The sequence below is a fragment of the Nomia melanderi genome, chromosome 1, assembly GCF_051020985.1.
Source record: "Nomia melanderi isolate GNS246 chromosome 1, iyNomMela1, whole genome shotgun sequence".
In the NCBI taxonomy this organism is placed as follows: Eukaryota; Metazoa; Arthropoda; class Insecta; order Hymenoptera; family Halictidae; genus Nomia; species Nomia melanderi.
In genome coordinates, this window is record NC_134999.1 from 454,881 (window position 1) to 467,890 (window position 13,010).

At 33.2% G+C, this 13,010-nt stretch overlaps 1 protein-coding gene across 1 annotated transcript in view; it reads right to left on the bottom strand.

The window, feature by feature from the left end:
- Window positions 1–12,853: 12,853 nt before the first annotated feature.
- The window catches only part of LOC143175210 (uncharacterized), a 144,035-nt gene continuing 143,878 nt past the window's right edge, over window positions 12,854–13,010 (bottom strand). The window contains 1 exon segment of the mRNA XM_076373186.1: window positions 12,854–12,969. Within this exon segment, the coding sequence (XP_076229301.1) occupies window positions 12,854–12,969 (116 nt within the window).

Sequence of the window (13,010 nt, forward strand, 5' to 3'; positions counted from 1 at the left end):
TAACAAACGGCGCTTCAAAAGGTAATGATGCCGAAGCGAAAAGCGTAGACATTCAGTAATAGAAGGGGATTCCTTAGCGATGTATAGTTATCGGTATTCCTAGTATAACGATGAATATATCAATTTATAAGTTTAGCAGGGATATGAAATGTAATGTAGGACTATATTACGTATGTGTACGTGTGCGAATACTTACGTGAGCGTGCGTATTGAAGTGTATCAATAGATCAACTCGGTCTGTGCGGAACAACATTTTAGTCTATAACACGTGCCACATAATACTGTACGTGTTAAAGGATCAACGAACCGTACAATTTGTTGTAGAATGTTTGCTGTATTGTAGTTTCAATGTAAAATTTGCCAGACTACGAATTCAAACGACTTTTATTATCAATTTAACATTGAAGCAGGAAATTTGATTTGCTTCCAAGGCCAAGAATTAAAAACAACAATTATGAGATAAATGCTTGTTACCTTAACAAACGTTTTTGCCAGATTAAAATAAATATCTTTATCTTGTAAATATTTATTATTGTAAATATTTAAAATTCGGGAACTGTGATTGTTAAATGATTATAAATATTAGCAAAAATAGAAGCCACATTGATGATTATAAACTTCCCTTGACTTGAAATCTGACAAGAAATCTTAGAGTAGGAAAGCATGAGTGACCCTGCTAAAATAAATTTAAGCCGATTATGTTAATTACGTAAATGTAGGAAAATATGCATGCAACTGCCAAAGTAGGAAACAAAGAGAGAAACGGCAATTGTACAGAAAATGAAAAATTTGTATAAATCAAAGTTGTTCACATAAGAATTCACTTTTGAAAAAATCGATTTTCAGATGCACAATATTGAAAAAACGTGAATTTTTAAAGTCACACGCCACACCGCTATACATGAGATCTAATACACGATGGTGCAACCTTATTGTAATGCACCTTGGATTACTGTAATACTGATGCTACACTTTTCATTCATAGTTGAATAACTAAGAAGTCGTTGTAAAGGGGAGATTCTATCCTTCAAATCCATAACGGAGTTGATCTCGAATACAATTTTGTACTGTCCGTAAAGGCGTTTGAAGTTGTAATATTTTCGGGACAAAAAACTAGGTTTATTTTATTTTGAAAATATGTCACAAAAAACAGCTTAGTTATATTGTAGATCAGCGAACAGTTTGTTCTTGAGTGAATTTATAGAAATGCAGTTCTATTGTCTGTAAGTTTGTAAGCTTTATCAGTTTTTTGAATCACCTAGGAAACGGCAATATGGAGCGATCTTACTAGCCAAGCTATTCATATACTGGAATTGATGTATTTATTACTATTGCTGTATATATATATATATATATATACGTATATATGTCTGCTAGTAAGTGAGTCAACAACTAATAGTTTTTTATCTGAAACGTTTACTTATAATACCACGAAAGCAGCAATAGCTCGGTAACAGGAACATAGTCGCAAATAAGTATCTGCATTTATTTTACTAGATAATACTCGTACAGAATAAAGCAATAAATTTCACCATCTGGAATATCTCTTCCATTTTTGGCTATGTGAAACATTTTATTGTAAGTAGTTTGACGATGCAGTCTTACATCGACGTAAACGGACACCATTTCGAACACTTCTCACAACGTAAAGGTCGAATAACTATGAAAATTATTGTTACACTTTTTTAATATAACTCCAGATACTTAACTCGATAATAGTTTACAAGATATAAATTGATCAATTTTAGCTACTTATTTACATATTTAACGTTACTTACGTACCTATATAACACATATATATATATATATAACATATATATAAAAATTTCATATTTTAATTAAAAATTTCTTTGTATTTTTATGGAATAAAAGAAATTATACACTAATTAACGGGAAAGATTCAATTGCAAAATAAATGGAGTGCCAAATAAATGGCGTTTAATTTATTCATATACGTATAAAATGTTAAGTTTGGTACATAAGTACATAAAAAGTGTAATAGAAATATAATGAAAATATAATAAATATAAATATATTAAACACATTCATTTTATTCGAACGTTAATTATACTAAAAATGTGGAAATACCATTAACTATATGTAATAAATAATATTTCAGTAGACAGTGCATATTACGGAACAACTATAATACCTCTTTATGTGATCAATACAAGTACCATTTGCTTTAATAAACTTTATTAATAAAAATTATACCGAACGTAATAATATAGTAATACGTGTAAACCTACACTAACTTAATGGCTTTCATTGTTGAAAACACAATTAAACATTGTCGATAATATTTCATTATTCCGTTCCTAAGGTATTTAGATGAAAAAACTGAATGTAAAGCAGTTTTCGTATCGTATTAGTTTTTAACCTATGGATACATCGTACGGCACTGCTCTGAAGTTCCGGATGCCGAACGTATTTCTGCGGTGAGTAACTGGCTAACCGATTTCTAAAACTGAGAGTGTCTAAAATCCAAGATTTTAGAAGTTGAAATGTTTGAAATTTTTGCGATAATTCTGAATTCTTTAGAAACAAAATCAGCACGCAGAAATAATAGTATAAATATCTGAACTCATTTCAGGTTTAATGTTATATGTTGCGTGTAAAAAGTCCGAAAGGTGCGAGTGTTTCTATTTATATATGTGAAATTTTACTTGAAAGTTTGCTAATTTTTTATACTGTTGTAACTGTGGAAAGTGAAATACATTTCAAAATAGATTTAGAAAAATATTTTGGTAGTTGGTTGAAACAAAATAAACAGAGATTAACGTCATCTGAAAATGTACCAAGTCTGCCCGTAATTCCAAAATTGAGGAAATAGCAGTGGCATGTATTCCTTGTCAGTCGCAACTATTATTTTCACAGAGCGTCATTTCGTTCACTTTGCGATTATAGTTTAGTTAAATCTGTTGAGAGACCACCTGCTCTTCCCAGTAGTTACGATTTTCCATTCATTTGTGTAGAAAAATTCCAAGAAAGATCTTTACCTTCGGTAATCATTTAAATACATAACAATGATAGAATTGAAAGATTAATTTATTAGCACAGTAATTGTACAACGCTTAATGAATTAATTGTTCGTGTATATTAATTATAAAAGAGATGTAGTGTCGGATAAAAGACTCAGACAAGTAATAGAATGTACTAACTAGAAATTAATTGAGTTCCTTGCGAGATATAATAACGTACAGCTTGTGTTGAGCTTCACAGTTCGTTATGGCGATGCTCTGGCTCAGTTTCCGATTAGTGATGCTGAGCCTGAATGAAATATGATAAATAATGAGGTTTTCGTTGAGTTGTAATTGGATCGATGTCGATATGTTAAGTTATTCTTAAGAATTCTTGATGAGAAATTCCGTCGATATGTGTTGTGGTGGAGCTCTTCGTTAGAGACTCCGTGGAACTCTTGGTTAGAAATTCGCTGATATGTGTTAAGATCTACCCTTAAATAGGTGGCTGTAAGGGTAGCGTCGGGGGATGAGACACGCGGATTGGTTGTTTCCTAGAGTTCTACGTTTTGGACAGGGAGGAGGCTGTTTTTCCTGGTTGGTGACAGTCACCGGAAAGTTGACCGCCTCCAAGTCCATCGGTCACCTGCAGGTATCGAGAGTACCTTCGCGTGACGTCATGGACATTCCGCGTGCCTCGACCGTAGCAGGTAAAAAACTGTATGAAGCTCCTTAACCCTAATGAAACATGCAAAGAGTAAATATCTGAAATGTAAAAAAGCTAATCCTCGAACAGCTGAGGGTGGTTGTTGAAGGTAATGGTCGATGGCTTCGTAAAGTTATTTGAGCTACGATCCCTTGAAAGATTTAGAGGAACGTTGTCAGTAACGGTGTTTCAGTTTGGGACACCGAGCGTCAACATCTTGGACTACAAAATTTAACCAATCTATTGTTAGCTGTTCATATGAATGGATTGATGCTACTTGTCAGTAGTTTAAATAACTGGAAACCAACTGCAGTTTAGCTAATCAGGTACTACTAAAATTTTGTTAATATAAATGGATATCATATACATGAACTTGACTTGGATCCGTCCTCTTTGTCGTTACATACTCATCATAGAAAAACCGTTGTCATAATCATAATCTAAATCTTAATCAAATCATAATCAAAATCTTGAAACACGATTTTTTTTATAAAAATAATGTGATTAAAAAATGACAACAAATGCTAATATAATACTTGATCATAAAGTTTTATTCAAACATATTTTTACATTTGAAGAAAACTCAAATACACGGTCGCTGTGTACTGAAAAGGAATTTATAATAATTTAATGGGGTCCGGGTAGGTTTTTGAAAAGAAATTTCATAATTTTGTTTTCATCGAGTTTTCTTCAGATACTTATTCGTACTACTTCATTAATAACATTTTTACTTATTTCTATTTAAATTAAACAGTAATTTGTTGCTTTGAATACCGATTGCTGCATTTTTAGTAAAGTATTCCACTAAATGTTTAGCAGAGTTTAACTCTAGACTGCGCGGAGTAATCATATTGATAACTTACAATAATATTGTAATCGAAATTTTTCCACAGATTATTGTAAATTTTCTTGTAAGACGTTGACATATTCTTTTACTAAAATCTTCTACTAATATATGAACATTATGTAATTTGTCCGTACAAACCAGTTTTTCAATACTCACTTCCAAGTGCATTCTAAAATAATAAACACAATTTGGTCTTTAATTGCTTCAAAAAAAAGGCTTTTAAATTTCCATTGTTTCAATCGGTCGATTTATGGCAATATAAAACTTGGTCGAAGATTTAATTTTGACTGTTCAGTTTTTCCTACACTTTCAGGGTCAACATTGTAATCTTCGGTGATATTTGGCAAACTATTTCTACTGTTATTTTATTGTCTTTCAGAAATAAATAACGTTCACATTATCGGTATTCGATATTTGAAAGCATATATCCACATAATTACAGACTTTTAAATGATACATGAGGAACTATTATAATTCAATAATAATATTTAAGACGCTTTGTCAAATTACTCTCCGTTTGATAGAAAATACTTTTAAATCTGTTATACGACTATTTTATTTATTATTAGATAGGGTTAATATGTATTATTCGGCAGCGAATTGTGTTTTAGAAATCTAAGAATAATTTCCATGATAATGTGACGTTTCTAAAGTTAAAAATACAAGTATTAAGTAAAAGATGACAACATTATTATTATTATTATTATTATTATTATTATTATTATTATTATTATTATTATTATTGTTAGTAAATAAAATACGAGAAAAAATGTTTCGAATGAGTACTAATTGACTGTTTCATTACATTTTATTTAGATATGTGGAAGGAGAAATACATTTTTGAATACGCTAACCGCATATAAAGTCATTTTTCTTTATAAGTAGTACTTCTGTAAATCAATTGATTCAGTGAAGTAGGTTAGCTATGTACATTATAGGAAACGGATACAAATATAGAATGCTTATATTATTTTTCAGTGCGGAAAGTTCCAGAATAGATATACGTAAAACTGAACTTGATAAAAATTTCAATATTCAATAACATGGGGCAGCTTACTTTTAGAAAAAATAAATTATGAAATCGTGTTGAAGTTACGTGTAGTTGCTTAGAGTTAGTAATATCAGTCGTTTCAAAAAATTTTCACTCCATTTTCAAAATATAATTATAATTAACCGATCGTTTTTCAGGCTCATCTTCCAAAATTGTTTCTCTTGTCTTCTCTTTCTGTAAGAACATTCTCTTATAAAGTACCAAACGTTCGCGAAATGAAAAAACGATGAACATTAATAACGTCTGCTATGCGAAAGTGTTTTGCACATCGTAATATACTCGACACACAATCATTGCCAAAACTATCAACACTGTGTATAAGTCAATACTTTGGTGTCTCATGTTTCTGTCCAATCGCATATTTATACCCTTCCCTTTATAGAGGAGAGTCTGTCTAGTACAGATGTTTTATCCATAATTCTGCAATTATCGTTTGCTTTCTGTTCCAGGTAAAGTGAACAGAAATGTTTCAGAAAACAGTGTCTCTTGTATCGCGATATTTCTCTGTTTGAAATTTCAATCAGCCGCGATCTTACTTTCCAAAGATGTTTTCGTCTAGTTACTTGTGCGTTCAGTTAGAATTGCTAAATAATCTAGTGCGATTTTTGCTGACCTGAGAAAAGTTATTTGAACTGAATGTGAAATAAGCACTACACTAGGACAAGATAACGCAAGTAGAGACGCGTTCCTCGCAATTTTGAAGTCAAGCTGGCAGCATGCCATAGACAATCGCGGCGGCACCTCAGCACCGAAGGAGCGTGGGAGTGGAATTCCCTGATTCTTGCGAGCCTTATTTTGGGAGCGGCTGGTTCAACTGCCCGGAAGCGGGATTTACAAATTTGGAGCGGTGGCCCATTTTTTCATCTCCCTTCTCCGTTCGCTCTGGCTCAACTGAAATCACTGGCCGATTCTTAGAACCACTCTGCCCACTCCTTTATAACCAACCACCTTTCCTGCGTTGTCTTCAATTTCCTTCAGCGGAGTCTCCAATACTCCCTTACTTTAGCGCAGGCACCGGTTATTTTTTCATGCAGGCGCACGCTTAAGAAATTGTACAAAAAGGTTTTAACGATTCTATTCAGGAAAAGCGGTACGATATTTATCACGAGTGTATTGTATTGTATGTTCTGTTCAAAAATATTTCGAGTAGAACTTTTCGTATCGGGATTGATAGGAGAAGAAAAACGTTCGAGTGAAAGGATTTTGAAATAATAGAATAAATGAAAAGCACAAGGACTGGTTGTTTATGTAGACATTCATGGATTCAATATCAAATGACTGTACTCGGAATTCATTTGGTCGTGCAATCCGTTGCTAGAAGGCACTTTGTTCAGATAACAGAACACTCTGATGTCAAGCTAGAGTATTACGTTAGAATGTTGCCACTTTGAAGAATCGGTGGGATGGTATAGAGCAGAGAAGCAGTTTTAACCTCTCTAACAGCGTATCGTGCCCCAAAATGAGTGCCGAGCACATAAGAGTATTCATTAACATGATCGTTTGTCTAACTGGTCAATCGGTGCATGCAGCTTAGCTTCTCATATTCTATCGTCACACTGTCGCCACGCAAGCCAAACTGGAAGCTATACATTCACCCTTCATAAACTATCATTTAGCATATTGCAACCACTAAAGCAGACCTGTCTAGCCATTTACCCGTACGGGTAGGCCGCGGATTGCCGGGCATAATCCTGTCCGCAGGGCAGCCCGTAATGCCGCCGTGGGCAAAGGTGGTTGATTTGTGTACTGCTTTGTAAGTATGTATTGTAGTAGCGATCGCCAGTCTTAACCCTTACGTGCACAACCATAATAACTAAGTTGTTCCACAACCGAGTACCCAGGTACCCCAGACGCTTGACATTTGAAAAATCTATTAGATTTTAATTAATAGCACAAATAAAGTAATATTTTATCGATGTAAATATTGGAAGAGTGATGTATCACTGGAAAATGATCTAACGTTAAAGTCTGTATTTGAAATTTGCTGCGTATATTCATACATTAATTTCGCGATAAGAATGGACGTATGGAGTCAAGGTATATTCACATTCCGTTTTTCTCTATCCTTTGGTAGCTAATGACTGCTTTCATACTATTAATCTGTCACGCACACGCGCGCGCGCGCGCACACACACACACACACACACACACACACACACACACACACACACACACACATTACGTTGTGTAACACACGAAAAGATTTCCGTGAAAACGGTTGAGTTCTTGTCCCGATTGGAGAATGACACATGGCGAATTATTGGTGTAAAAGTAATACTGTATTACAACTACGCGGATTTCGAGGTTTCGCAACGTTTGTGAAAATAGCGCGTTTGTGGAGTTGTGTCTTTCGCGAGGTTTCGTAGCGTTCTCTCTGGTTCTCGTAGCATCATATTTTATATAAACATGGGTTTCTTGGAATTAGTCAATTGCATTTTTGAGTGGTGGAAAGTTGTGTTTCGTCACTGGTCGAGGGTGTGTCTACTTTGCGTCTTAAGGTGGAAAATTGTTAAAAGTCTAAGTCGTCATAGTCGTGATTTATAACTACTTGTTTGCTCTTTACGGTTACGGGCTTTTTGCGCTGACAGCTTGAAGCTGCGTCACACGTGACGGCCAAGTATTTTATGATGACCATCATAAAAATTAGCAAGATTTCGGAGTGCTCGCACACCTGGTCTGTGAATACGGTTCTTAGATTATACGAATCTTAGGTTCCCTCGCTGTCGGTTGGCGGTTTATGATTCGGGACGAGTACGTCAAACGTAACACAGTACAATAAATAAATGTAATTTAAGTAATACATAATGCATAATTAATTTATATGTAGATAAATAAATAATACGTTAATTAGCAGAAAAACAACTGTTTTGTTTATCGATATTCGATATTCTTCTATCACCCGTCTTATGGACGTTCGTGAGTAGAGCATATGTTACGTTTAAACTCGATAACTTTTTGTTCTTTACAAGAATCTTTATTAAACGTGTCTCAAATGAAAAATGTCTAAAGAAGGAGTATCTAAAAAGATTTTCATATATTCCAACCAGAACATAATAGTAATCTGTACGTTAAAATGGAAATGAAAAGTGGAGTACTCGGGTACCCGGTTATATACATAAGGGTTAAGGCCCTAACGCACGGACACTAAACAGGTGTAGTTCTCCCACCTCGGGAACGTACGCTCGTGGCTTTGCCCAAAGTTCTGCCCGTGAGCAATCGAGGCTGCCCTTGACCGCGAAAAGGCCTGTTGGACAGGCCTGCACTAAAGAAAGAATTACTTTACGTAATCGTTAGATTCCACTATCCCGAAATCATCACACCGTTTCAGTGCTGATGACTGAAATCACGGTTCTCTCATATTGTGGCAGTACTAACAATGCTTGTGCGGTGATGCTTCTAAATTATATCGTCATCATAAGTTTTGCAAAATGCACTTCTACTGACAATAGGTAACGCAAAGTGTATACACTTGTAACGGGTCGCAGGGCCAGATGTAAATAAAGAAAGAAAGGAACTGAAAGAACTTTTACTTTTTTTGAAAAAAAGTGATCTGGGTTGATGAAAACAAATTTGAGTTACAGCAATTAAAAGGGTAGAAGCGTGTGTGGAGGACACCCAATGAAGCATATAAGAAACAATTTATGACGCCGACAGTAAAATTTGGAGGTGGATCTTCGACGGCGTGTGGACATTTTTCTTAGCATGGGATTCGAACATTAGTGCCCATTGATGGTATAATGAATGCAGACAAGTATATTAATATAATGAACGAAAATTTAGAATTATCAGTGGTAAAAATGGCCTTAGATGAAGGTTTTATATTTCAACAAGATAACAGCCCAAAGTGTACCGCAAAGAAAGCTCAACGATTTTTTCAAGATACAGGCATTAAGTTATTCAAATGGATAGCACGGAGTTCGGATTTAAATCCCATTGGAAATTTGTGGAGTATACTAGATTCTAAAGTACCATCACATAGTCGTAATAATAAAAAAAAGTTTTTTTTGACTTTTTGACTAGAGCGTTTGCACAAATTAATAAAAATTATATAGAAAATTTAGTGAATGGTATGTCGTGCTGTTTAGAGGCAGTTGTAAAAGCAAAGGGCAATAATACTAAATATTAATTATTAATTATTTATGTTAACAATAGTCGTTTATAATCACTGTGTTATGTGTCCACTTACTTTTGTCCCGACGCATTTGATTGCCTTAGTCATTAAACATTATTTATTTATATTTATATCAAGTATATAATAACTGTATGTCTGAAAGGCTAGAAATGATGAAATTTCAAAGATAACCCACACCGACGTACTATTAAAGTGCAAATATCGTATATTTGTTTAGAAAAACATTTTAAAAAACACGCTGTACTTAAAAAAAAAAGAATAGTTCTTTTCATAATTTGTTTAGCGTGAGAAAAAAATCATCCTTTGAATTCTCGTACTTTCCTTCGTATGATCTATACCATAAAGCTTCTGTACTATAAAGAAATAATACATACATACAGGGCGCGGCAAAGTTCGCAGAATTTTATTCGGGAGGTTTTCTTGAATATCGTTATCGTTTTATAATCTTTTTTGTTTAGTTGAACTGAGCATGTAATTGTAGTTTAAAAAAAACTATTTCTGTGTTTCAATTGTTTGTTAATTAGCAGATGGCTGTAACATGGTCGAAAAAGCCAACGGGTCAATATCATCGAATTGCACGACTGGTTTGAAAAAAGTACCGTTTACAATGTCATGAAACGATTTCGAGAGTTGGGTGGGACATCTGATCGCCCCAAGAGTGGCCGTCCTACCACTTCTACTACGCCAGCGAACGTTAATAAGATTCGTTGGAAAATTCGTCGCAATTCCTAACGCTTGATGTAAGAAGTGTTTACCGAATTCTCAAAGACAAACTAGGACTACGTAGCTATTTGATAAAATCATGTCGCATGTTTCAAATGGTCGCTAACGACGGTCTTTAAGAAGTTTTAATCACCGACCAAAAACATGTGATGGAGTCAAAGTGTATCAACATTCTTCATGGCGGAACAAGTTGATGCATGCGTAAAATAGTTTGGTAGGATTTTTTAAATTATTTTTATTATACAAAATATGTTGTGATATATTTACATAAGTAAAATAAATATAAAGGAAAGATTTTTCTTTGATATTTCATTTGTGCCCACTGTTTACAGGATATGCACAGTATTACAAATTTTTAAGAAAAATATTCTGAGATATTTTACTTTGATCAGCTTCTTCTATGATTCCGTAACATTTTCTATTTCTCTAAAAATAGAATGAAATAATGTGATTAAAACCATTCTTACACCTTCTTATCGGGTGAAACTAATACACTCTATCAACTTGCCCTAAACGAGGTGATTGTGTAAAAACAACTCTATGATAAAATGTAAAGCATATAAAGAATATAAAGAAAATAACAAAATGTAATTATTTTACTTTTTAGTAATTCTATTAGAAAATAACCTAATTCAAAATGTAAAGTTATATATGGTTTTTCCAGACGGATATAATACGTATAGTCCGAAAATTTACTTCTACACTACAAAAACAAACAGGTCTCGATAATAATTGGGGTATCAATTTATCCCAATCTCCCTTAAGGAATGTCGACTGGGCTTCGTAAGAAAACATGTACATACAATGAAAAGAAGAATTGTGCGCAATACTATTTATAAATGAGAAATGACTCGACAGTAGTTCTAATAAATTTGACTAAACCTTATTGTAAATAACAGTACTACAATTTGTACAAACGTTGGTTATGAAGACAAACATTATTCGTAAAGATCGAAGGTCTAGCACAATTTATTCTAACTTCGTAGTAGAGACATATAAACGTAAAAAATTAACATGTATTTCTTTTATTGAACATCGCATGGGATTGTCGATATGAAGATTATTTTGTTCAATTTATTTATAAAATAACGATCCGTAGTATCTGCGACTTATGAGTTATGAAATTACAGAATTGAACATTTGGTCATTTAGAACAATGCATTTAATATCACTGTGTTTGTAAATTACCGACATTTTAAAGATTTCTTTAGTTTTGACGAAGTCATTCGACAAAGTCGTGCGTATCGTCATAGAGCGAAGAAGATAAAATCGAAGAAAATAGTTTATAGTTTGTGTTAAATTTAATTTCACCTTCATTTCGTAATACTTTCGTAACTTTAATAGCTAAAAGTTGTTTACCCTATATCTTGAAAATATAATATGAAACGCAGGAAAGCGGTTGACAACAATAGACATCAATTATGCGTCATGTATGTATTGTAACAGTTGTGCAAGAACATTTCAGAGAGGACATCCTTTCTATACAACTTTAAAACTTAAAGTCGTCGTCATGTTCAAATTTTTGTGAGTTACAAAAAAAATATGAATACATAATATCCAACGATAAAGATGAAAATTTGTAACTGTACAGGATCTCAATGGTGAAAGAAAATATGTAATCACATTAATGAATATACAAAATACAGTACTTGCTTCTTATATATGAAAATATATTATTATGGAAAACAATCAAACATTCTTCATATAAGACTTTAAAGTTTATTTTCATTCGTTCCCATTTTAAGGTAAACTTATTCTTTATTGTATTTGAAGCTTATTCTCATTTGTCTTCTTTATTTGGTATTTCCATTTCAAACAAAAAGAGATCAAACCTGGCCCTCATATATTATTCCTTTCCCAAATTCTATGGTGCAAAATATGTATGTAGCTATGATAATATCTATTATTATAGATGAAAGTTTAGTGCATGCGTGCCTTAACACTAGAACTATCAAGCTTTTAATACGATTAATACGCAATTCCTATAAAAATTGTAACAATAGATTATTTTTAGTTTCTTCAGACACTCATTATAGTACTCAAATGAAACTATTTATTTTCAAAATCATTTCGAATATTCAATGCTTCGAAGATATTAATAATTGCTAAACAAAAAAATCGAAACCAGTCATTTTGACTGGTACGGTAGTTCTAGTGTTAACTGAGGTTAGCAATAGTTACGATATTGGCAGCAGTTTCGATTTTTTGAAACAATGATTAGAACCGATATAATGTTACAATAGTTATAAGTAAACAGAGTTCTAACCAAATCGATATTATGTTGGTTTGGTATTGCTAAATTTCGTATTGTTAAAAGCACTTTAGGTAAAAAACTCTTTTCTAGTACCCACTAGAGTAGACCGATAAGAAAGGAGATTTACATATATTTGAAAAGTCAATAGCAAAACATGTTTAGAATTCACTGGATTTCAATTCAATTCGATCTATTTCGTAAATCGTTCTGATTTGCTTTAAATTTGAGTGAGAACAGCTTGTAGAGATTATCAAAATCCAAGAGATCAACTTGATCAATTATATTCACGGCCACATCTAAGAAAGCCGCTCAATTATTAGCCTTCTTCAACGAAAAT